This window comes from Elgaria multicarinata, chromosome 3, assembly GCF_023053635.1.
Source record: "Elgaria multicarinata webbii isolate HBS135686 ecotype San Diego chromosome 3, rElgMul1.1.pri, whole genome shotgun sequence".
Classification (NCBI taxonomy): Eukaryota; Metazoa; Chordata; class Lepidosauria; order Squamata; family Anguidae; genus Elgaria; species Elgaria multicarinata.
The window spans coordinates 30,444,751-30,468,507 of NC_086173.1; the positions used below are offsets into that span (position 1 = coordinate 30,444,751).

Here is a 23,757-nt window from a genome sequence, read left to right on the forward strand (position 1 = left end):
CCCACACGGTGAGAGTTCTAGCTCCCCACCCACTTCATGTCTCAATTCATTTTACCTGCTAGTTTTATTTATATACTTAGGACTATTTGTACAGGGTTTTTCTTTTTTTTAATTGAGAAGTTTCTATAGTTTTGTATCTTCCATGCTACAGCCAGGCCTGTTTCTCTCTCTCAACCCCATACACCTTCCCCTCTGTGGAGCTCTGACTGGTCTCATTTTGAACAAATTTTTGTTTTGAAATAAAAGGTGAAAAAAAAAAACCTGTTTGGCTTGACTGCTTCTTAGAAGGACCTTTTAGATTGGGTTTTGTACCTGATGGTTATCAAGACATTTCAGTGGGATGTTATTCTTCACAAATATTAAAGCAGATTGCCAAACCACTTAACAGATTATTACAGTGGTGGCCAAAATTGTGGACACTTTTTGAAATTTTCATGTTTCGCAACTTTGCATGCTTATAGAAAATATTCTGTTTCACGAAATTCAAATGTTTATATATCAATTGAAAGAGAATTTAATGCTGAATTCAATACAAAAAACAGAATGCAATATCTGCAGTACAAAAAAAGTTAGGCATACTTTAAAAACAAACACAGGTGTGATTGAGTGAAGAAGCAGATTGGAATTGCAAACCCTACTGGCCAATCACAGTCCTTGTTCTGGGGACCAATCACATGGCAGTAGCTGCGATACATCATGTTTCAAGTTGGGGAAAGTCAGTTTTGCTGTTTGTTCTGTAACTGAAGTGCAATTGGAGGTTGTGTGAGTATTTGAAGTATTTCTCAAATTAAAAGTGTACGTACTTACATCATAAATAGACCAATGGCACCAAAGAAAAGAGTTGATTGGACACCCAGGAAAAGAAGCAGGATTGTTGTATTAGGTGAATCAGGTCTTTCAATTGATATATAAACATTTGAATTTCGTGAAACAGAACATTTTCTATAAGCATGCAAAGTTGCAAAACATGTCCACAATTTTGGCCACCACTGTAGTTATCCCTTAACACAGTAACTTACAAATGGCTTCTCAGGAAACACTGTGGTTTTATGGAAGTTTATCAAGGTTCTCTGAACAGTGAGATCAAAGGCTTGCCTCACCTAAATCTTCCAGCAATGGGTAGCCAATGGGGAGTAATGGGTCTAAGTTTGTGTTGACAACAGAGACAAAACTGGCCAGTGCTTCATGTGAATTATCGATGTGCTCTAGAACATGCAAGATATCCATACAACAAGCAGGGGTTTTTCCTTAGACAAATATGACAAGATTCCCCTAAAGGTAGAAAATTGGAAAGCCACTTCCTTAACATAAGCAAGCTATCCTATTGTTCACACAAAAATGGGTGGGTGAGTGTACATTAAATAGTAAAAGCCTGGACATTCCCTACCCTTTAAATGTTTGCTTTTTGCGAGGAAGGATATTCAAATATAGCAGTAGTTATGGTTAGGTGGCAGCGACTCCAGGGTAGTGTGTGATCTTATGTATATGGCAAAGAAAAACAATTGCAGAGCATTCTGTGTAACAGAGATCAAGCTTCCAAACATAATACAAAATTAAGGAGTCCTGTCTCTAACTCAGGAGACTAACAAAAGAGACTCAAAACAAAGTACAGTAAGTTCTCAGGTGCCTGGGTTTTTTTCTTCTTATCCTGCCCAATTGTTTTCAGGCACCTGAGAACTTTGTTTTGTAACACATAGGCACCTTCCCATCTTGCTATTTCCTACCAAAAGAGACCCAACAACAGGAGACAAATTGCAATGCAAGACTAGGAACTCACTGGCAAGCCCACCAATTCCCTGTGAATTAACACAGTTGCGTTCAGACACCATCTTGAAGAAGTCTATGATCCAGTAAAGTGATACAACAAAATCGACTGTGTGGCCAAGAAAGTGAGATCAGGATCTTAAAATATGGCCTGGGCTATGGAATGTAGTACTGGGTGCATACGTCAGCTTCCAGGTAAATCAAAGCTTTAAGAATTAACAAGTTTCTGGGACCTTGCAAAGTAATGTTTATCAAATTATGAATAGTGTACTCAATGTTGTTTAAACCCTTCTAGCTTTATACCAAAACTTGAGGACTCCCACTGAAATTGGTTTGCGTGACACAACAGCACATTGTGGCTTAATTTACCCATGGGAGCTGCTGCGTCATGCCAGGTGCCATTTTTTAATGGCACCCAAGTTGCTGCATTTTGTTTTGTAGTCAATTCTCAAACATACCTGCTGCCTGGCTTTGCACGACACGACAAGCCAGGCACCCAGCACAATGCAACAGCTCCCATGGGTAAATTGAACCATGGTGGACTGTTGTATCATGCAAACCAGGTTTTGCAGTAGATTCAGCTCAAAGGAAAGTATGACACACTAAACCATGCTGCTTAGCCACAAAATGGTTAAGGGAACGCAATGCATTCCCTTAACCATTTCGTGGTTAAGCAGAATGGTTCAGCGTGTTGTCTGAACCAGGACATAGATGGTAACAGTCACTAGCTTATTAAAAAGTTGTGGGAGAACAGGTCTACGAGCAGCTACCAGTTATGGTGCGGAAGCATAAACCACCCACCCCTAATGAGTGATGGCATGTCAGTAAATAGTAATGGCTACAGGGAAGGCGAGTGGGGAAGGAGTACGGGCTTCAAGCCCTGCTGATGAGCTTCTCAAAGGCATCTCGTTGGTCAGTGCTGGAAGCAGAATCTCTGGACTAGATAGGCCTTTGGTCTAAGCCAGCAGGGCTCTTGCCATGTTCTAAAATAGGCTTGAAAATGTGTGGGGAAAATACTTTCCCAGGATCCAGAGATGTAGCTAAGTAAGATTTTCACTGACTAGGGGAGTGGGCTTAATTGTTCCATATACCTCCCTTCCTCCATGACAAATAGAAGTAGTAATTATGAAATATGAGGAGCATGCTACTTTGTAATAAGTTCTATGTCCCAGCTTTTCTTTGTACAGAAAGTACACGAGTGTCTGTTGATACAGCCTTTACTATAGGCAAGTAATAACGTGGGCTACAAGGAACTACAAGTTTAAGCTTTTGTATCAACATTACTTAAGAGAGAAGGAAGGTTGAGCAGGAAGCTATTGTCTTGGCAGAAATTAAACACTTTACCTGTAGGGAAAAATAGGGCAGAAATGATCCAGTGTAACTATGAAATGTGAGCTACAGAATTGTACTACCTCACTTTGTGAGAGAGGTTATCACTTTTGGGTTTCACTGCAACCTGTTTTATTTTAGAAAAAACAAAGAAACCCGTCCCCATCCTGGATGCTCATCAGTGTGCAATTTTAAATATGAAGCAATTAACATATGCAAGTAAAAGCAGCTTTTATTCCTTCAACTGTGCACTGGGGGCTAATCCACTATCACAGAAACAGTTGTGAGGAAGCAATACTTGATGACTTTTCTCCTGAAAATCCACATGACAAAATGTTCTTGTAAAATAGCCCTATGGGAGACCTATCACTCATTAACACATCCTGAAAAAGAGGATATTAAACCTGGCACCTCAACCACATGGGTACTTCTACAAGATTACAAGGGCAGAAGCTATTGAAGTGATTGTTAAGGATGTAACTTGTCACCTCTTTAGAAAGTCAGGATCCAGTACTGGTCCTTTCCTACACTTGCAAAGTCTCAAATGAAATGGCTTATTTAGACAGCTACTGCTATTTCCTGCTTTTTGTATCTATACAAATAAAGCAGCTAGGTAAAGGTCACATACGATTATTGGGAGAGCCCACCAGGGTGTCTAGTAGCCAGGCACATCCAGAACATGGACACATCAGAATTCGAGACATTGCAAGAGTAACTAGCAAGACTGTGTTTACTCTATGCAGCAAGTAAAGCATGGAATTTAAGATATGGAGCACCATTTGGCATCCTCAGAATCTCTGGTTTTCTTTGTCTCCTCCTCCTCCTTTTGAAAACAAGTTCTAGACCTTATGGCTGGCTACGTAAAGTTTAAAATATGAATATAGGGTTCTGATGAAATCAAAGAATCCAGATTGAAATTTAAATGCCCTCTATAGTTAATTGGCCCTCCTTCTGGCCTAGAATCTACCTCACCTCCATCCCTTTCTCCTGGTCTTTTTAAAAAAACCTCGAACCATTCAACATTACCAATCTTTATATTTACATTAATTTGTTCCAGTCAGCGATGATCTTAGCTTGACGTACGGTCAGGCAAGGCTCAGGTTGTAAATTTTGGGTGCCGTCAGGAGCAACAGAATTTGTTTGGAACTTGAAAAAGCAAGCAAGCAGCGAATTCAGCGAATTGGCTGGATTCCAACTGCAGAAATTGGGCTTCGTTTGTGCAGAATGTGTACAACTCCATTTGAGCTAAATACATTCACGAGAGAGAAGATCAAGCCAGGATGAGGGCTATGTCCTCTCTTTAAATAAACAAAAACTCAAAATTCCACACCAAAAATGTAAGTGTCATAAAAGTTCTATTATCTGGCTTGTGTGAATCATGCAGTTTGATGGTTCTGTTTCTTGCAGTCATGGGAAGGGCCCTGGACCATTGGAAACTCCCCACCCACCTTGGCTAATGGGATTTCACCATGCACTGACCAATGTACCTGCCAAGCTTCTGCTTTACCATTAAGAGCTAGAAACGTTTTTTATTATTTTTTATGAAAGCTTCTACAGATGCTGCATTTTGCTGAGGGTTGAATTACATGCAGGCTGGCTAATATTTTAATAGGGACAAGTTGCCAAAGAACAGGGGAGGAGACAGATCACAAGGATGCCCCAGAGCTTTATCATTCAGATTGTATCTGGGGCTCCCATGAGAAAAGACAACATTCTCAAGCACGTTCTTCTCTATCAAACGTGGATTGGTTTTTGTTTATTCTTTGAAACTTGACAAGCACTCTAACATCTGTACTTGTGGAAACATCACAAGGAAACAAACAGGAATTCTAGATTTTTTTTCTTCCTTTTAAACCTTATTAAAAATGAGGTTGGTCCTAAAAATATAGAAAGAAATCAATTTAAATTCACAAAAAACTGTACATTATCAAAAATTCACTAAAACAAACACATTTGGTTATTCATATAAAAAGTTTGATCCCCTCCCCTTCATGCTGTTCAGAGCATCTCACAGGATGATGGGTTGGTTGGTTCCTTTCTGATATCAAATCAAGATGAAAGGGGAAGAAAAAGCCAGTGGTTAAATAATAATAAGGCCAATTCTAGTTGTGATTCTCAAATTTAGTTAAAAAAAAAGTCCATATAACTTTCAAAAACAACAAGGTATTTAGAAACTGATTGATAGACCATATCCCCTAATGAAGATCAATATTAGGACAAACCTGGATTCATTCTTTTAAGGTGTGAGGGTTTGAATCTAAAAAGTCAACATTTCTATAGCAAAACAAAACAAAAACCCAACAATTAACACTTTCAAAACTCTAGAACTTTCTCATGACTGAGAAAAAAAATCCCCAACAGATCAGGAAAAAAAACATTACTTAAAAAAACCCCAAAAGAAGTTGTTACAGCACAAGTTTAGATAAAATATAAATATTTATGCATAATATAAAGTCAGTTTCAAATAGACTTCAAATCTATCTCTTTATTTTAAAAGCAAAAAAACAAAAAAACAAAACCCCAAATTTAAAATAAAATAAAGTTTGAGGTTATTTGATAGAAAAAGGCTACGTTTTGTTGAAAACCATGGGAGGGGGGAGGAGTGAGTTTGGGGTGGAGGAAGCACAGTAAGGGAGGTTTCGGTCTCCAGGCTACATCACCCGTGGTTACGTTTTACTTACATCAGTGCTCTTGCAATTGGATTGGTCGACGCGGGTAGGGGGAAACACACACACGCACGTGCACACACATGCACACACACACACACACACCCCTCACTCAGATGTAGCACAGGTGGGATATCAGGGAGGAAAGCCATTTCCTGATGGGACCCTGCCAGCCATTTTTCTGCCCCTAAGTGATACCCGTAATTACAATGGAGCTAGGCTGGGTATGAAAAGCAGCAAGGGAGTTAAGGTTCCAGGGGGTGGCTTTTAACCCTCTGATCCACCCGAAGTGGTGGAAGAAAAGTGAAAGAACCAAGCTGTTTCCTCCAATCAGTCCCATGGGCCTCCTTGTCCCTGCACCAGCCTAAGGAATGCTGGAACAGCATTCTGGCACAGAGCCTGGAGGAAAGCCAGCAACAGCAGTGCCCCCCATTCTAGCTCAGCAGGCAGTTGGGGTGGTCTAGGATAGGAGGGGCCTCAAAGCCCATGATCCTGAACATAGTGTGGTTTGAACATATGTTTCCCTAGCCAGCAGTCTCCCTAGAAACCATCACTCAGCAACATGAGGCAGGTACTCCCAGATCATGTTATTACTTAAGAGTACAAACTTCAAGTAGGCACCCATGTACCATGAGGGGATGACTGACAGGGAAATACTGCACTGTGAACAACAAAGATGGACAGTTTTTTCTTATGCTTGTTAATAGCTGCCTCAGGGGCTTTTCTTTTTAGGACTAGTTGTTGTTGGGTTTTTGTTTTTGTTTTAGAAAACCTTTGCTGTGACATCTATACTTTCCTTGCTTTATTCACTAAGAGACAAATGGTGGAGAGAGTGACTGAACAGGGGATTGTCTGGCTTCAAGCACAATATTTGAATCTGCCAAGTGTCTGGCACCAGAAATCCAAATGCAAACACCTGCAGCCGTGTGCTATGAAAAAAAGGGGGGCAAAGTTCTGATTTGCATCAGACTTGCTTAAGATAGCTCCTACACAGGCCAGATAGTGACGTACTTGCATGTTTCCATTCATTCATCTCTATGGAGCTTTCAGGAGATGCTCCCAGTGGATTGTGCACACTGTTCAGTCACTCCCCAAAGCTAGCGTAATCCATGCCTCATCTGAACAGTGGCTGCTGTTGGGCCTCCTACACACACACACGGCTCTATTCTTGCAGGTTTAGAACCAATTCTGGTTTAGATGGTTCTGGCACTGGTGCCATGGTGCAATAAATGCCCTTGCCTACGTGAGAAAATCATTGTGGGCAAAACAAACCACACTTATTCTTCCCCCTCTGAACATACTTGGAATTGCATTAAAAAAAGGAGTAGGCTAAAATATTAACAGCGTTCACATGGGGTATGTATGCATGTGTAATCTGAGACACAGAAAATGTGGGCAAAAGCTAAAGGAAATACCTACAAACAGCTCCAGACTTTAAACTGAGGACAGCTGTGGACATTAAGTAAAGGTGTCAGCCGTTTAAGCAAGGGCTGCTCTGGCTTCCTCTTTTCATACTCCCTGCATAACCACACTAAGAAGGAACTTGCACATCTCCTTCACAGTGACACATATCCCAATGTGAGTGAGATACACTCATTACTACTTTGTCTTCACTTGCGATGTAATGTCCAAAGCTGTGCTTAGACTGAATCCCAATCATAATAACCAAAAGAAACTGTACTTCGGATCCTACAGGTTAAAACATGGTCAGGAAACAGGAATCCAATATGGAGGAGAATGAAACAGTGGTAGTTCTCAATCATCTTGTCCTTCAACAAATTTGACATTCAGATAACCATTAAAGCAGGGATGGCAACTTAGGGGGGCCAGGGGGCTGCATCGATTCCTTCCGAACCCACTGGGGGCTGCACCTGACCCTTGCTGAATTTGCCATGTTGGGGGCCAAAGTTGCACTAGTGTTGGAAGGAAACAAGGCACCCGCTCTACCCGCGCCTCGTTTTCTTACTTAACTGGTGCCACCTTTGCCACAGCTGCAGGAAACTCAGTGGTGGCAGTGGCGTGGGACGCAGTGGGGGGCCACCAAAATAGTGGGCTGGCCATGTACTGTCCACCATTGCATGAAAGGACAGAACGGCTGTGCTCCTTCCTTTCCAATGGGAGTTAATCCCACAACTCTCTCAGGGAGTAAAAATACCTATGATAAATTGAGTCATGTTCCAAAGCAGGAAATAACCCCACCACACATACACACAGAGTGCAGATCAAGCTTTGTAGACAATAGCCATCCCTGAGGAATAACACTGGGGCAGAATCTAGAGAAGGGGGAGACACTTAATAAGACCAGGATCCCATTATATGATCTCCGGATGAGCTGGAAGGGGCATAAAAAATACAGCCCCTCCTAAGATGCAGGTCTCCTCATCCCCCACTCCCTCACGCTCCTGTACTTTGGTCCCTTGTAGCCTAGTAATACATTCCAGCATGTGACCCACAACCAGAGGGAAAATGAACGGCATTCTCCCAGAAGTCTGCTTTAGGGTACCAGAATGGATTCATGAGCTGCCCCTGCTGAAGAGTTCCCTGTGAAGCTGGGGTTGGGGTGGGTATGGTGAGAAGTTTAATCCAGTTTAACTGTGGTTTGCATGCCTAAAGGAAAGTAGGATTTGGTTGATATTGTCTCCTTTGTGGGCACTTATTCTGGATTATTCCCATTTTGTCCAACTCCCTTAGAAACGAAATTTGGAATAAACCAACGCAGAGTAGGTGTGCGCAAATGGGGATGTTGATCTAGATTAATCAAACCTGGGACCTTAAGATCCCCTTTCATACAAAGGGCTTGTGTTAGGATCACCTCCCAAATGAAGTAGTACATCTTGGCTGAACAAAGGACGCGGGGCTGCAAGGGATGAGATCTTTGAGAGGGATGAGCACTTTGCACCCGCACAGACAGTCTCCTAACGTCCCACTCTTTCCCCAATCACACACCAACTCTTAGCCATACTCGCGGTTTCAGAAAGGAAATTAAAAACTTGGAGGAAGGAAGTGGCCACAGCTACGGCGGCCGCTCAGAAGGGTAAAGCAGGGCGGAGAGGGACAGAATTGGGAGGGCCAAATGGGGTGGGGGTGGAGGGAATAGAAGCAGCATGTTTCAGTGTCATCAAGGTCGTCATTCCCAGAGGCAGGGAGTGATCTGCTTTTATACATTTCAACGCGACTCTAAAAAGGAGGAAAACTTAACGTCCACGTTACTGGCCATTAATGCATGGTACTGACACTGCACAGAAAAAAGTGTTCTTACACATTCACTAAGAACTATTGCTATTATTAAATAGCCCCAGCTAAGGTGGGGTCGTGGGTGGTTGTTTTTCCATTTGAAAAAAGGAAACTTTTTTTTTATTATTTGGCTTACACAGTCAGAGAGTTTGTGTTGCTTGGAGCGAAGAGGTGAGGAAAGGGCTTCTGAGGATCCAGGCGGTGACTAACGTCGCCCCCATTCTTAAACGCCAGTCCGAGTCCAGTCATTGTGAGGGGGCGGGGAATTGATCAGCAGGTAGCAAGATGAGCTCCAGAAGAGACAGTGTGCAGCACAGGGTGGAAGGGGAGGGGCTTCCCCCCTTTGGCTCCTCTCCACCTCTCCCCCATTCCGCCAGCTTCATGGGCTCGTCTCGTGTTTTCCCTGATAAAATTCCTCCCACCGGCTCTCAAAAAACTGGCGCATGGCCAAGCCCGCCTTGCCCACCTCCGACTCATCCTCATTAAAGGTCCGGCAGTTGTCGAACACCAGGGCAGCATCAGCAGCAAACTCCTCACAACTTGTGTACCTACGGAAGTCAAAAAGTAGGGGTCAGTTTCTGGCCCAAGAAGCCCACCGCTCAGGTGGAAATTGCTGGGGCTCTTTAACCATGTAAACACATCCCTCACGGCTAGCCTCAACCCTCACTGCTGTAGCCATCTCTAATTCTATGAATCTCCCGAGCTCTACCCTCCTCCTTTCATTTCTCCCCACTGGTTATAAAGCAGGCACAGATTATTAGTGCCAGATCTAAATTCAACCGTAACAGGCCAGGGCATAATCTGTTACGGTGGGACCTCTGAATTAACACTATCGATATTTTTAGGACTACAACATTCAGAGTCAGATTAAGGCAAATACACTCTTGAGCAACCCCAATTCCCCCGTTTCTGCCTGATTTCCCTGCTTGAACCACTGGGTGTAATTAGAAAGGGGAGGAAGTGCTAAGCAGAAGTAGCTCGAAACAGGCTAAGCATGGCCACTAACAGCAGCAGGGCTGACAGACAGAGACAAGAAGGCTTGCTTGTGATCATCTCCATCAATCAGGAAGGAAGCGTCCTCAATTGCAAATTCTCTTATGCAGGGTTGAAGTTTAAAGAGCAGAGCAAGGGAGCACGCTCTGCCATTGCCACCGGGCCTTCTTACCAATTCAGAGTCAAAGCTTCTTCCTTCTATAGTGCTCTCTTCAAGCACCTGGACAGTCACAAAGTGGAGGGTTTCAACAAACCCCTAATTAGGAATATGAGAAATAGACACAACAACAAGTACCTTGTGGCACTTCAAAAACCAACCCATTTATTAGAAATCCATGAAAGCTTATGCCATAACGTGTTATCCTGAATTGGCAAATTATAGATAGGGGTGGACAACTTTGGAAGGTCTTTCTACGCACCCACCTACCCCAGATCCTCCCACCCCCAGGACAAGCTGCAGGGCAACCTGAAAATGCATTTAAACGAAAAAAATAATGATGAAAAAATGGCATCCAGAACACCCTGCAGCGTTCCAAACACGTTTTGCCCATTAATTTTTTAAAAAAACTTTTTTTTTTTTAGAAGGGGGGAAGCAAAGCACAGCCAGTGAGCACTACATGCACATTGCCCACAGCTGTTATAGATAGATGGAGGTATAGATATACACCCATGGCTGAAGAGGGTAGGGAAGGGGAGAATTGGAAGGAGGAAGGTCAGAGGGAAGTGAAAGTACAGACAACGACAATTATGACACAACTTCAATGAATGTTGACCTCACTGCTTACAATTTCTATCTCCCCTGCAACCCTCGGTATATACTCAGGGTAACACTCCGTTCATCTAATGAAGTGGACACTAGTCCACAAAGGGTTAACCCATAACAACTTTGTTAGTCTTAAAGGTGCCACAAAACTCTTGGTCGTTTTTGCTGTAACTGACTAACAAAGCTACACTTGGAGACATGGAAGATATATTGGCTGGGAGCATGCGCTGGTGGACAGATTTTTTCTGTCGTGTTTTTAATGCTAAGTTTAAACTCAAATTGTACACGATTGCAAAAAGCATACATGCTCATCATATCCTAGCAGTTCTTCATAAATACCACTCCCTCCCAGTCCTCAGCCAACCTAAGAGGGCCTGTGCCACTCGTTCATTCTCTCGACAGCATCACCTCTTTCCAGTGTGCTCCCTGGCGAAACTTATGCTTAGTAACTCAGCAAGGGAGAGCTGACCTACTGGCTGGACTGCTGCATGCAACCAGGGCAAGGAGTGTGCTGGCTCCAACCATGTGCCACACGATCACACTGATAGTATATATAACTTTACAACGATTAGACAAAGGCAGCAGCCTCAGCTTTTGGGTACTAAGGAGTCAGTTCTTGACATTCTTCTTCTACTTTCTTTATTTACTATAGCTGGGTTGCCATTTTCCAAAATGCCTTGAGCTGGCCCTGCTAGCAACCACTTCCTTCCTTGTACTCACCCGCCACGCAGCAGCCGCGCCCTCATGGTGGCAAAGTCCATGGGATTTTTGATGATTTTTCGGTAGCCAGGCACTAACCGGGGGTTAACTGGTTCCAAGAAAGGCCAGGCAGCTTCATGTGATTCCATCTCCATCAAGATGATCCTGACAAAATGGGGCCAATACAGAGTCAGGGGTAGTGTAACCAAACAGCTCAATGGTAAAGGTGAAAGGAGCAGGCCCAAGGGACTTTATCAGTAATCTCTTCTCAGGGCAAAGCAAACTATGAATGGACTCCGCCCACACTTCCGCACCACCCCCTTTCTCCTGGCAATTCCAGCCTTCATGCGGCTTAACCCCATTCCTCATGTTTCCCCCCTCCCTCAGCAGGCACCATGAAATTCTCCCCAGCCCCCGACTTTGAAGGGACACCTACTCGCAGAAGGTGAGGTCGGCACTCTGGCCTCGTGTGGACACTCTTCTTCGCTTGGAGGGAGAGAGGCCTTCGCCTGAGTATCGGGGCGGCACATTCGTCAGGTTACTGCGCTGCTGGGATGCTGCTGCCCGAGATCGAGGGCTGAGCTCTTCCTTCCCAAAAAAAGCCCCAGAACTACCGCCTTTCCGCTTCTTGCAACGTCGTGGAGAGCCATAGTCATCCTGGTATTCTCCATGCATCTGCACCGTAGAGAAATTGCAAAGTTGTGGGGGTGAGACTGCCGTCAATTCCTGAAGTTAGGAATCTATTTTGGGGAAGGGTTTTCCCAAAGGTACCAACAACATTGTGCTATCTGCTAGGGATATGGCAGGTGCCCCTGACGTGTGTGTATGGGCACATACACATGCATGTATGAGTGCGTGCGGACACACACACACACAATTTCCTTTCCCAGAACACACAGTCTGTTCCATCTCACTACAATTGTGGGGGCAAAGGAAGCCCTACCAATCAAGAAGGAATCTGGGACGGGACAGATTCTAGCCCATATGGAGCCAGCACCTGAGCAATGCAGAGGGAGCAGAACCAGTCCCCAGGTGGCACCTCGGTCATCTTGGGCCGGTGGCAGTAGAGGTGGCAGCCACGATCGCAGCTATCGCATAGCAGCAGGTTCTCATCATCATCCCCTTTTCGGCACACTAGGCAAGTCTGAAGGGCAGGGAGAACAAGGACGGGTGAGGATCAGCTCCAAGCCAGCCAAAATCTCATTTAGAGGGCCAAGGCAAAAGCTGAGTTCGGAGAGGATTCCCTTTTCTTGTGTCCCAAGCTCCGTTCCTTCACAGTTACATTTATCCAGGCCAGACTGTTACTTTAGCCAACCCCTTCAGAATGGAGTTATCTTCCCATAGGTCCCACAACTGCTTCATTTCCTCCTCCTACAGGCTTAATCACACACATGCCTCTAAAACAAGCCCACAAGGAGAAACAACTCTCTTTTCTCGGGACTAGGAATGCCACATGTTTCCTCCGATTTCCTTATTTTACACTTGCTTGCGTTTCTTACTCTGAAACAGCTCCTCCCCCAGCCCAGTGCTCTCACCGCTCTGACGACTGATTTCTCCCAGGCAATAGAGCGCTCCAGCTGGTAGATGCACAGGGAAACTTGAGCCGCACTGTGGCATCTTTCCAAGGTCTGGCGCCACATCCGCATCCGGGGCGTGATCTCGTATGCACTGCAGACGAAAAATAAAACTTTAGATGGGGTTAACTGATCTTGCCCAGCAAAAGAAATGATCAGCTTGGGAGGCTCACAGTGGTAGTTCCAGATGGAAAGATACTAAGAGAAAGGCACATCACCTGGATCTCCATCATAGAGCTGAGAGGAGAACTCAGAAGAGCAGGTTGCTTATCTGGAGCTGTGGTTCTTTGCATGGCCCTCTGTTAAGTCATACATATGGGTTCTGAGGCCAAGCCAAGGTTGAATTGTTCTAGAGCGGAGCAGTTTTGGTGAGAAGCCTCGTCCCCCAACCTCAGCGTGCATGCTCTAGCCCTTCCCATTCAGTTCCCAGAGACCACAGCAGCAGGAAAGGTGCTGAGCAGGAACAACTACAGCAGCCTTCCTCAACCTGGGGCGCTCCAGATGTGTTGGACTACAACTCCCTGGCTGGGGCATTCTGGGAGATGCAGTCCAACACATCTGGAGCGCCCCAGGTTGAGGAAGGCTGAACTACAGGAACCAGAGAGCCTGCAGTAGGGAACGGAACCTGGGTTTTGACTGCACAGATGAGCACTCAAAGAACCAGTTACAGATAAGCAAGCAGCCTGTCCAACTTCTTCATGGTTTCTGAGCGTCACATATATGGATAAAGTTGCAAGCTGTTCTACCAGAGGTGCATCAAGTCAGCAATGAGGACAGCCAGGCAAAATGCTGCATCTGCCCTTGCTCAAATATCCAGTTTATAATAGTGGACAAAGTTAGAAGATTGACATAAAGGTAGAAAGTGACTGCTTGACATGATTCGAGGAAAGAAACCCACGGAGGGAGGTAGTAGAGGCTGTAATCACTTTCATGGTGTGCCTCCACACAGAATCTGGAATAGGCAAGTGTGCTGTCTTGTAGCATAGTTTGACTAGTGAAGTCAACCATTTAGCTGTGAAAACACAGGAAAACCTCACTGCAGCCCAATTGAAGCAGGCAAAGAGTCTCTCCGTCTTATGAAAGCATATCGTCCAGTCCAGGTAAAAGGCAACAGTGTGGCACATGTCCAGGGAGTCAAAAGAAAACTCCAGTGGTATGGATGGATTCAGAAAAAAGCGAACAACATTGCAACAAAAATGAATAAGATGGAAGGATGAGAACATCTTAGGGAGGATAGTGATGATTGGGCAGAGGACCATTTCATCCTTAGGCATGGCCAAGTGCAGCAAATCCACATGTAAAGCATACAGATAATTTGTACAGTGGCTAGACTTAATAGCAATCAGGAATGCCATCTTCAGGGTCAACAGTCTAGCAGAGCAGGCTGCCAAGTGTTCAAATGGCCTGGATAACAGATGTCCAAGAACCACAGACAAACTCCACTCCAGGAAGACATGGTTATGGCAGCTAAAGGCTGCAGACAGAGTCCAGAAATCTCTCAACAGCGGAGTGAGAAAACACCCCAAGAACCTTGACAAGAGGAATGGAATGCAGAGATAGCGGCCAAGAAAACCTTAATAGGGGAAACAGCAAAATGACACCATGAAAAAACAAGACATTGCCATAGACAACATGCCAGGTCCATCCGTGCTGGTTCACAAATTCAGAGAAATGAGTCTGCTTGGTTTGATAGGACCAAAGTGTGGCTGGTTTCCGAGATTCTTCTACCACCTCTTGAAATTTTGGCAGCAGTGGCGAATGGGTTGATCTTCTAGGCTGTGAGGCAAAGAGCCCAAACTTGAAAAGTGTCCAGAAACTTCAACTGATTCAGACAGCTGACTGGAGCTGATTACAGGGAGCACGTCACAACCGTTTCAATGGCTGCTAGTCCGCTTCTGAGCGCAATTCAAAGCGCTGGTTATGTCGAACAAAGGCCTATGCAGCTTGGGACCAGGCTCCCTGAAAGACGGCCTTCTCCGATAGACTGCCCAGACATAAGGTCCTTTGGGGGAAGGCCCCTCTCTTGCTCCCACTGCCATCGGAGGCATGCTCGGAGGAGATGCGAGATGTCTTCTCTATGGCCACTCTCAGGCTCTGGAATTCCCTGACCTCTCTGTCTGGCAGGCAAATTCAGACAGGATCTTGGCTGGTCTGCTGCTGAAGGGGTTCTAATTTTTTGAGTGTTTTTTTTATTATTTCAATTATTGTTGATTTTGTTTTTAATCTGTGTTTTATTGTTAGCCACTTTGAGTGGCATCATTGGGCATAAAGGCAGGATGTAAATTAAAAAAAGAAAGAAAGAATTCTATACGCATTTTAACCTCGTGCATTAAACAAAGCCACAGATGTCTTCCTGCCCACAGCCTTAGAATCACAGTCCACAGTCAGGGACAGGGCCCAGCCAATGCGTTCAGCAACAAGGGAGTACACTTACATTTCTGTGGTACCCAGCTCCAAGGTACTGGGGTTACTCAGCAAAGCTTTTTCTACCACCACCTCATGCGGAGGCCAGAGGGGCTCTCTGAGGTATCTCCGTTCCAGGTTCTGCTCCAAGTCTGCCAGGCGGAGCACTGCTAGGTCTAGAGGATGGGTGGCTTCGCGCTGCAAGGCTGGTCCCTCACGCCGGTTTTTGACGGTGATGTCTTCCAGAAGCTCCAGCTCATGCTCACAGTACTGCAAATCATTTCGAACAGAATCAGGATTTCCACTTGTCCAGCCCTGCAGAAAAGGCAAAATAACAAAAAGCAGTGAGATGGGGGCAGAGCAGAGAAGGCTACAATGCATTTGGGGGAACTCCCAGAAGCATTTGGGAATCTTCTCACCAAGTACTAATCAAAATCAGACCTTGTAGACCCTACAACTTTTGGGGCTGTGCGGTTTCCTGGGCCACTGCCCTGGGAAACGGCACACTCAATACTGATGCTGCCGCCTGTGGTGCAGGTGCCCAGAGCAAGATCCAGAAGGCGCCTCCACATACTAGAATGAAAAGCACTCCCAGACTGAGGACAGTCCATCAAAATGGGCAACCTGGGATTAGTATTACAATGACATCAATGTACATGAAACTCAAGAAACTTTCAATCTAAAATCAGCTAGTTCGTGAATGGCCACGGCAGACCAAGGGATTGCCGGAGATCTTCAAGATGACCTGTGCAATGTAGGCCTCCGTTACCCACACTAATAAGGACACATCCAGTTACCAGGAGGCATTCAATCCCCACCGGCTCTTGGGACCTACCCGGATCTGCAGATCAGCCATGAGGACCCTCTGTTCCAGCTCCTCCACCCACTGAAGCACAGACAGGTCAGTCTCAAAGGCCCGCTCCGCCATCGACCACTGAGCCAAGGCTTCCTGAGAGACAGGGTGGCTGGCACCCTCAGGATGCGTCTGGAAGATGGGATCTAGGTGGGAAGGCAAGAAGAGCCCGTCAGAGGGACTAGGGGTGGGGCGGCATAGGCACTGGGGCTTCCCGCATCCCTCCAGCCCTCCGGATGGGGAGCTCTTACCATTGGCAGCTCGGGCACACACCTCCCGTAGGTAATCCTTGTGCTTGATAAGGTGCTTATGCAGGGCTTTCTCCCGGATCCCTCGCGGATGCAGTACCTGCACCACAGCTTCCAGCTCTTCTGGATCCTGCAGCCACCACCATCCACTCCGCATCTCTGCAAGGGAAGAACAGGGAGGGGTGGGTGGGAGCTAGCTCAGAGCCCGGTGCCCCTGGCAAGTCACTACCCCTACATTAGAGGGCTGCTAGCTCCAAAATGCCACACCCTGGGGCTTCCGCCAAGCTGGCATACACAGGAGGAGATGCTCATCAAGAGCTTTAAGGGTTCCAGGAATCCCTAAGCCACATGGAATATGATGTCGAACACAAAATTCTAGGGAGCTGTTCCAAAAATAGCAAAGTTCTCGTTCTCGTGTCAGTAGAGAAAAACCTGAAGCTGCAATGGCAATTTCTACAAAGACTTTACAAACAAAAGATGCTGTGGGATGGGGGTTCCAGGGCCTAGGGCAGCCTTCCTCAACCTGGGGCGCTCCAGATGTGTTGGACTACAACTCCTAGAATGCCCCAGCCAGCATTCTGGGAGATGCAGTCCAACACATCTGGAGCGCCCCAGGTTGAGGAAGGCTGGCCTAGGGGATGGGACTGCAGTTCAGAACAGTCCCATCCCCTTTCAAATGACAAACATCTCATTCTCCCAACAGGTCTTTTCCAAACCGTATTATCGGCACCATAAAAAACACACACACATATTTCAGTCTAAGTTGTCAAAAGAAACAGGAGAATGCAGGCTTTTCTTACCTGGAGGTATAGGCTGTGCCGTTAGCTGTGTCAAGTATTTCTGCTCAATTTGCTTGAAGAGTTTAGTGGGGGGACGCCCACGGCGTCTCGGCTGCCCTAGAGGTTCCTGGGTCTTACTGGTGACGTCTCTGGCTCTGGAGCAAGTACTGTGGATCCTGGAGCCGGAATGGAGAGGAGTGGAGGCCAGTGGTGGCAATCCTGGGCTGATGGTGGAGAGGCCGTTCAGCTGTGGGGAGGGAAAGTCAGAACGTATCAGCCGAAGGCACAAATGGTCACCTGCCTGTTTTCCATTCTACCAACACTTACAGTGGCTATGAAGACTTGAAAGAAGCTCAGCTAGTTTCTCAACAGAAGTCTTAATTCACTCTCATATTGCTAGTAATCAACACCAGAAGAGAGTACTAGGGAAGGATGTATATTAGCAAGATAACAGGGGGACCTGTTGGGAGGCAATGAGATCTGCAAGGAATGTTATAAATCTGGCATCCCCAATGAAGCACCCACCACTGTGCCCATAAGGCCATGCTGAGGTACCCACCAATCTCTTCCTGCCTCCTGTTGCTCCCTGCCCACCCAACACTCTATGCAAGTCAGTGGAGCAATTTCTCCATGGACTTGTATAGGAGAAGATCAGGTTCCTTGGGGGATTCCTCCTCACTAGATACTTTTTGGCAGTGGAGCTTCTCCACCCCCACCCCCCGCATACATAAGCAAATGGAGAAATTGCAGGGGGGAGCCCAGGGGGAGCTCCACTGTTGAAAATGGATGCGGGAGAATGGGAAACCATTCCATCACCAAGGACCCTTGTGGCAACACAGTCCTTGGCGAGGTGAGTGGGCTTCTGGCTTCCCCCCAGCCATTTTTCAGCAGTACAGACCCCCACCCCCAATGCAAATGAAAGGAGATGTCAGGATTGGGGCCAGGTTTCCTGGTTTGGTTTCCGACTCTGATTCAAATTCAGAGGCAGAGCTAGAAGAAGCCCAGCCAGGACAAGGGAAGGGGAAGGAAATTCCCCAAGACTCTCCAGGAGTCTGTGAAGAACCGTCCCAGGGGCTTATCGAGCAGGAGGACCAGGCTCAAAGACTGTCTTCCCCCTCTCCCCATGAAAACCAAGCCTCTGTCGGAGGGTGGGGGAGGAAGCACTGGAATTGACAGATGCCAGAGGCCGCCGCTGAGCTGAGTAGGCGGAGCTGGGAAGCATTCAACCAGATTGGCTAACTGACAGAAGTTGCATCAGAAGGATCTTCTACAGGAAAAAGCCTGTAGAACATAGAAGGAAAGCTGTCCACTAGTTGAAGGCAACTGCCCTGCTTGAAGTAACACCCTTAACAAAAGCTCTGTTTAGCTAATTAGGCCCAGAGGACAGCTCCCAACCTTTACGAACGCAACAGGTTTGAAGAGGTGCTATTAACTGAATAAAAGAGTTTGTGAATTGTGCAGAGTCTTTGCTGCATCACTACTCAGGGAGAGGGCTTGGAATCCCTGACAGGAGAAATAGCTCCTTTTATTTGCACAGTGCTAATAATGATTCTGTGTGTGTGTGTGTTTCTGTTTTTTTCTCTCTCTACTATGTGTGTATGTGCATGTACGTTTCCAGGTTCTTTTAGTTTTCTCTCTCTTTGCATCTTCTTTGTATGAGAAAACCCACACAGCTCCAAACACTGTGGCACTGGCCACACTCCCGTGGCAGCCATTTTCTGACTAGCCATGTCCCCCACAGCTGACGTTTTGTAGCTTCACACATGGCACATTTTTTTTTTAAAAAAAATGGCAAATCTGCCCATAAGCAAGAAAAGATTGAGGGCACCTGCATCTAGACAGGGCAAGAGCGACCATTTTATCCCAAGGTACTTATGTGGTAGTGGGTGGACAGTCAGGTGTGCTGGAAGCCAGCTGGAAACACCCCCAAGACGCTGTTCTCCAAACCCAGGCAGAGCCGCCGTTTGATTCAGAACTGAACAGTTCCTCTGTCCTTGAAGGAGCCATTTCTCTTGCTTCCCCACTAATCCACCCAAGGTCAAAAGTGGAGCTCCCCTAGTGAGGGGAGGTCTCTGTATGGAACTCACCTGCCGAGCTGAGGCCTTTGACTGGTCCCTGGTAGAGGGTTTGCAATGTGGAGGGGCAGCTTTTAGAGAGGGTTGTTCAACAGAGGTAGCAAGTGGGACGTCGTTGCAGGGTCCCCTGGGCAGCAGGTTGAACCAGGCGACCTGCGTTCCTGGGACACTTTCATCCTCCGCAGCAGAGTCTGGCAGCTCATCCGGGGCCACGGAGTCCCCTTTGCCAGGGCTGCTGTCCGGGGTAAGCACAGAACTGTTCAGCAGCGAAGACGCCTGCTGTGTCTGGCTGAGCCAGGACAGGAAGGCTGACTGGCTGAGGTCATGCTGGGACTGGCCCAGGGGCTCAGTGTCTTCTAGAAATCCATTGACAGGCGTGAACGTGGCCTCTGGCAACTTGGACTCCAACGACTCTGGCTGCAGGAGCCCCACGCTATCCCTCCATGGCCGGTTCCATGACCGAGAAGTTGTGCAATTCGTGTAATCTGTCACTGGTGGCGTGTCGGTGGTCTCCTTTTTGATGGGTGATGCCTCACGCTCCTCCTCCTTCAGAGCCGCTTCCTTTTCCAGTGTGTTCTTGGGCACCTCAGGGAAAGCTACTTGGAGAGGAACAAAAAAATAAGATCTGTGTGGATTTCACAACTAGATGGTGCTCAAACATATCCCCCCCCCCAAACGAGGTGACGCATGCAAGTGCAGAGCCATAGATGCCATGTGTCTCGGGGTCAAATTACACATTAGTCTGCTCAACCATCTCTTCTCCACCGGAATGCATCCTCCTGCCCTGTATACCGGACCCACATTTTTAATTGAGAAAACTGGCAGAGATAAAAGCAGCTTCGGGGGAGGGGAAGTTCTAGAAGAAAGCTTCAGGCACAGGAAAAGTTAAACACCCCTTTCCTCCCCGCCACAAAGCACCCCCTCCCAGAGATGCTTTAGGGGGCTACTGGTTTAGTGTTGTACACAGCTGAAAACTAAAAGGTAATTCAGTCCAGAGATACACAGACCATTTTGAATAACTCCACCCCACTCCAATATAGCTATGTTATCTCTAGTCTCTCTACCCCCACCCCACGTCAACCAAAACACCACTTCTATTTAGAAGCTGCAATGTGACCTGCAGGAAAAAAGGAATTTCCCACTTTTACTGTATTCTTCTGTCCCTAAACTGCCCTGTGGATCTTTGCATTTATCCAATCAGTTCTTATCCGTTCTAATTATTTCTGGCTACAGCAATCCTGCTCCTTGCAGCCCCAAGTTCTGAAGGATGAAGGAGTCACGTTGCACACCAAGAAACACCACAAGGAACGTTCACTCCTGCTTGCCAGCCCAAGTGATGGGATCCACAGGGCCTTCCCTTCTTTCCTAATTAAAAAGCACACCTTTGTACCTGCATTCTAGGCTCCACATACCTGTTGAGACCTCACAGCCTTCTACGAAGATCCCACCTAGATGGGGCAGGACCCAATACCGGCGTCGATATCGATCCTGCCCCAGTGATGAAGCTCGTAACAACTGGGAAGCATGGAGCAACTTCTTGCGGAAGAACATCTGGCGCTGCGGAAGAATGAGAATGGCGAGAGCACTGAGAGTGTAGAAAAGACGTGTGCAAAGCTTTGGTTACCAGAGCAAAAAAAATGGCATGCCTCCCCAGACTATCCTATTAACAACCCCCAACATCCCCTACTAAGCCTAACAGAAACAATAACTTCCACCTAGTCTACATGTATTCACCTTCTCAAGCACAAGCACTTACCTTGGAAAGCTTTTCAATTTGCCTCTCCAGCTCAGGCACACTGGAAACTGGAGTGTCATTCTGATGAGAAAAGGAGATTAGTTAGAACCAAATCCTCAACTTAACTCCCAAATCTAAGCTGACTCGCTCTGGAAATGCTAAACACCCAAGCAGAATAAACTGAGAGGGGAGCAGGAGAGAAGATGAGACCTACATTTGTTGATAACTGTAACTGCCTAGGAAATCCACTAAGGCCCCACTCCTATTGTACAGGAAAGGATGCAGCACCACTTCTGCAAGCTTATGTTTTGGAAAAATGATGTTATGTTGACATGTTAGAACTGTTAAAATATTGAGGTCTAAAGATGATTCTTATAAATGCTTGCACTACTTTGAAATAATTAACTAGCTGCTCCAACAGAACTTACTGATCCAATTATTCTTCATCTCTTATGTTGCTCCCTCCAAACCTGCCACTGATTATTAGAAAAGAGACTCAAGGGCGCTGTATATGCCCTTCTCAGCTGACTCAATCACAACTATCACCTACTTCGTTGTCTTTTCGGGTCCTGTATGCTCTGCCTCTCTCTTCCTCCTCCATTTCCACATCTTCGTTCTCTTCATTGATGCGTGAGCTCCGTCGCCATCGCCCTTCCTCCAAGCCAGTGATTTCTGACTCGGGACGTCCAGTCTTCTTGGCTAGGGCAATCTTTAATCTACAGGGCAACAAAAAGGCATTGAGAATGGGAAGAGAAGGGGCATGATCCCTTACAGCAGCCTTGCCCATCTGGTGCCCTCCAGATGTTCTGAACGACAACTCTCAGAATTCTTGACCATTGGCCATGCTGACTGGAGCTGATGGGAGTTGAAGTCCAAAATATCTGGAGGGCACCAGGTTGAGGAAGGCAAGGAACTTTGGAATTGCCACTCAGGGCAGGGGATGCCATATCAGGGGTTCACTAAACCTGCAGGAACTGATATACAACAACTAGTCCACAACTGGGATAATTTATTTGGGTGGCCCACATAGCAATGGGAGGAGAACGGGGGGGGGGAGTTATTTTCTCCTAAATCTTCTGGCAAAACAAAGATGGTGGAAGATAAATAATCAATTAGGATCTTGTAGATATGGAAAGATTCCACCTGACTGTGAGAGATACTGGATTTAAATAAATTAATGACCAGTATATCCTCAGGCTCCTTCAGCTAACAGCTATCTCACATCCATTAACAGCACACTTTTGAATCACAAGGCTAGAATGAATCAAAATTAATTCCATCAATACATACCTGCGCAACTTTCCTTCAATTATCCATTTATTTCTCCTGTGGTTAGACATGTTCTCTAGAGTCTTGTCAATTTCACTGTCAGGGGTTAGAAAATGGTGAAGTTACTGAGATAATATGGTGCACCAGAGCATTTTACTTGGCTCTGAATGAGAGCAGTTCTATGCTGGAAATGTATTATCCATTTGTCTTTGGGCACATCTGGAAATTTGAGAAACTGTCCTGGGTACAACCACAAAACGGCTGCCATGAGTAGGCATGGCTAGTCACAAAGGACAAGTAAACTGGCCAGAGGCATTCATGGGAAATTAAGATGGAGGCACCTAGAGTCTCCCACTCCGCTTTGAAGCAATCCCAGCTGCCAGTAAGATATAAAAATATTTTTAAAATAAAATTCAAAAAAGTAGGGTGACTCGGTGGGTACCAAGGAAGTTGTCAGGAAGTATACTGGTGCCCATGGCCACCAGTTCCCCACCCCTCAAATAAAGACAAGGGACAGCTAGTTCCTGTAGCCTCCAGCTAGGCTACTACTGTCTCATGGTGATATGATGCATGCTGGAAATTGTGGCCTCTAAACATTGGTCTATGACATGCTGAATTACATAGCTCCCTTGAATGCTTTCTTCTTTCAGCTCAATAGTGTTAACCGCTTCCTGAGACTTGCACTCTACCCAACCACGTCTCCACATTAGAGTTGAGGTGGTTGCATACATATAGCCACGAGACATGCAAAGTGCCTGAACTACCACCACTTACTTGATGATAAGGGCGCTACTGTTGAGTTCATTGACCAGGAAAGCCAGGACAGCAGCCTTCCTGTCTGGGGACAGTGCTTGGAAGGGTTTAGTGCGCAAGCTGTCACACAGATTCTCATCTGCCCCATAGGCTATGAGGAAGCAGCGAAGGACTTCAGACACAGTGTCACGGTTCAGGCTAATCTCAGACAGTTTCTCACCAAGGATCTTCAGTGACTGGCAGAAGAAAGTAAAGAGAACAATAACCAAGAGCACTTGAGATGTGTCCCATTTCCTCCTTGACAGCAGCAGGTAAGGGATGAAGGACACTTAAACAGAAATAGTTAAGCACAATATGGCCACTTCCATACTTACTAAAGAAACATGTTTTCATCTGCCAAGCATACTGAATACTGGAGACTGTTGTTTTTATACTGTCGTTTTTATGTTTCTGATGGTATTTTAAATCTTGTATACTTTTTAAAGTTTACTATTTTTAACTGTTGTAAACAACCCAGAGAGCTTCGGCTGTGGGGCGGTATATAAATGTAATAAATAAATAAAATATTTTCTTTCACAATTGCAAAGCAGGGCAATGGTAAAAGAGAAGAAAATATGTGA

At 46.0% G+C, this 23,757-nt stretch overlaps 1 protein-coding gene across 5 annotated transcripts in view; it reads right to left on the reverse strand.

Annotated features, from left to right (window-relative positions):
• Window positions 1–4,817: 4,817 nt before the first annotated feature.
• BAZ2A (bromodomain adjacent to zinc finger domain 2A) overlaps window positions 4,818–23,757 on the reverse strand; it is a 66,253-nt gene continuing 47,313 nt past the window's right edge. For 2 of the 5 annotated variants that reach the window (XM_063119845.1, XM_063119846.1), the window contains exons 15-29: window positions 23,159–23,373; window positions 22,406–22,480; window positions 21,666–21,831; window positions 21,137–21,196; window positions 20,793–20,937; window positions 19,393–19,979; window positions 17,327–17,552; window positions 16,530–16,685; window positions 16,261–16,424; window positions 15,457–15,740; window positions 12,984–13,116; window positions 12,446–12,592; window positions 11,885–12,123; window positions 11,470–11,613; window positions 4,818–9,541 (exon numbers count right to left, since the gene is read on the reverse strand). In XM_063119845.1, coding sequence (XP_062975915.1) covers window positions 9,373–9,541; window positions 11,470–11,613; window positions 11,885–12,123; window positions 12,446–12,592; window positions 12,984–13,116; window positions 15,457–15,740; window positions 16,261–16,424; window positions 16,530–16,685; window positions 17,327–17,552; window positions 19,393–19,979; window positions 20,793–20,937; window positions 21,137–21,196; window positions 21,666–21,831; window positions 22,406–22,480; window positions 23,159–23,373 — 2,910 coding nt within the window. In that variant the 3' untranslated portion in view covers window positions 4,818–9,372. The remainder of the gene's footprint in view (window positions 9,542–11,469; window positions 11,614–11,884; window positions 12,124–12,445; window positions 12,593–12,983; window positions 13,117–15,456; window positions 15,741–16,260; window positions 16,425–16,529; window positions 16,686–17,326; window positions 17,553–19,392; window positions 19,980–20,792; window positions 20,938–21,136; window positions 21,197–21,665; window positions 21,832–22,405; window positions 22,481–23,158; window positions 23,374–23,757) is intronic. The other 3 variants (XM_063119847.1, XM_063119848.1, XM_063119849.1) reach the window with 3 other exon arrangements.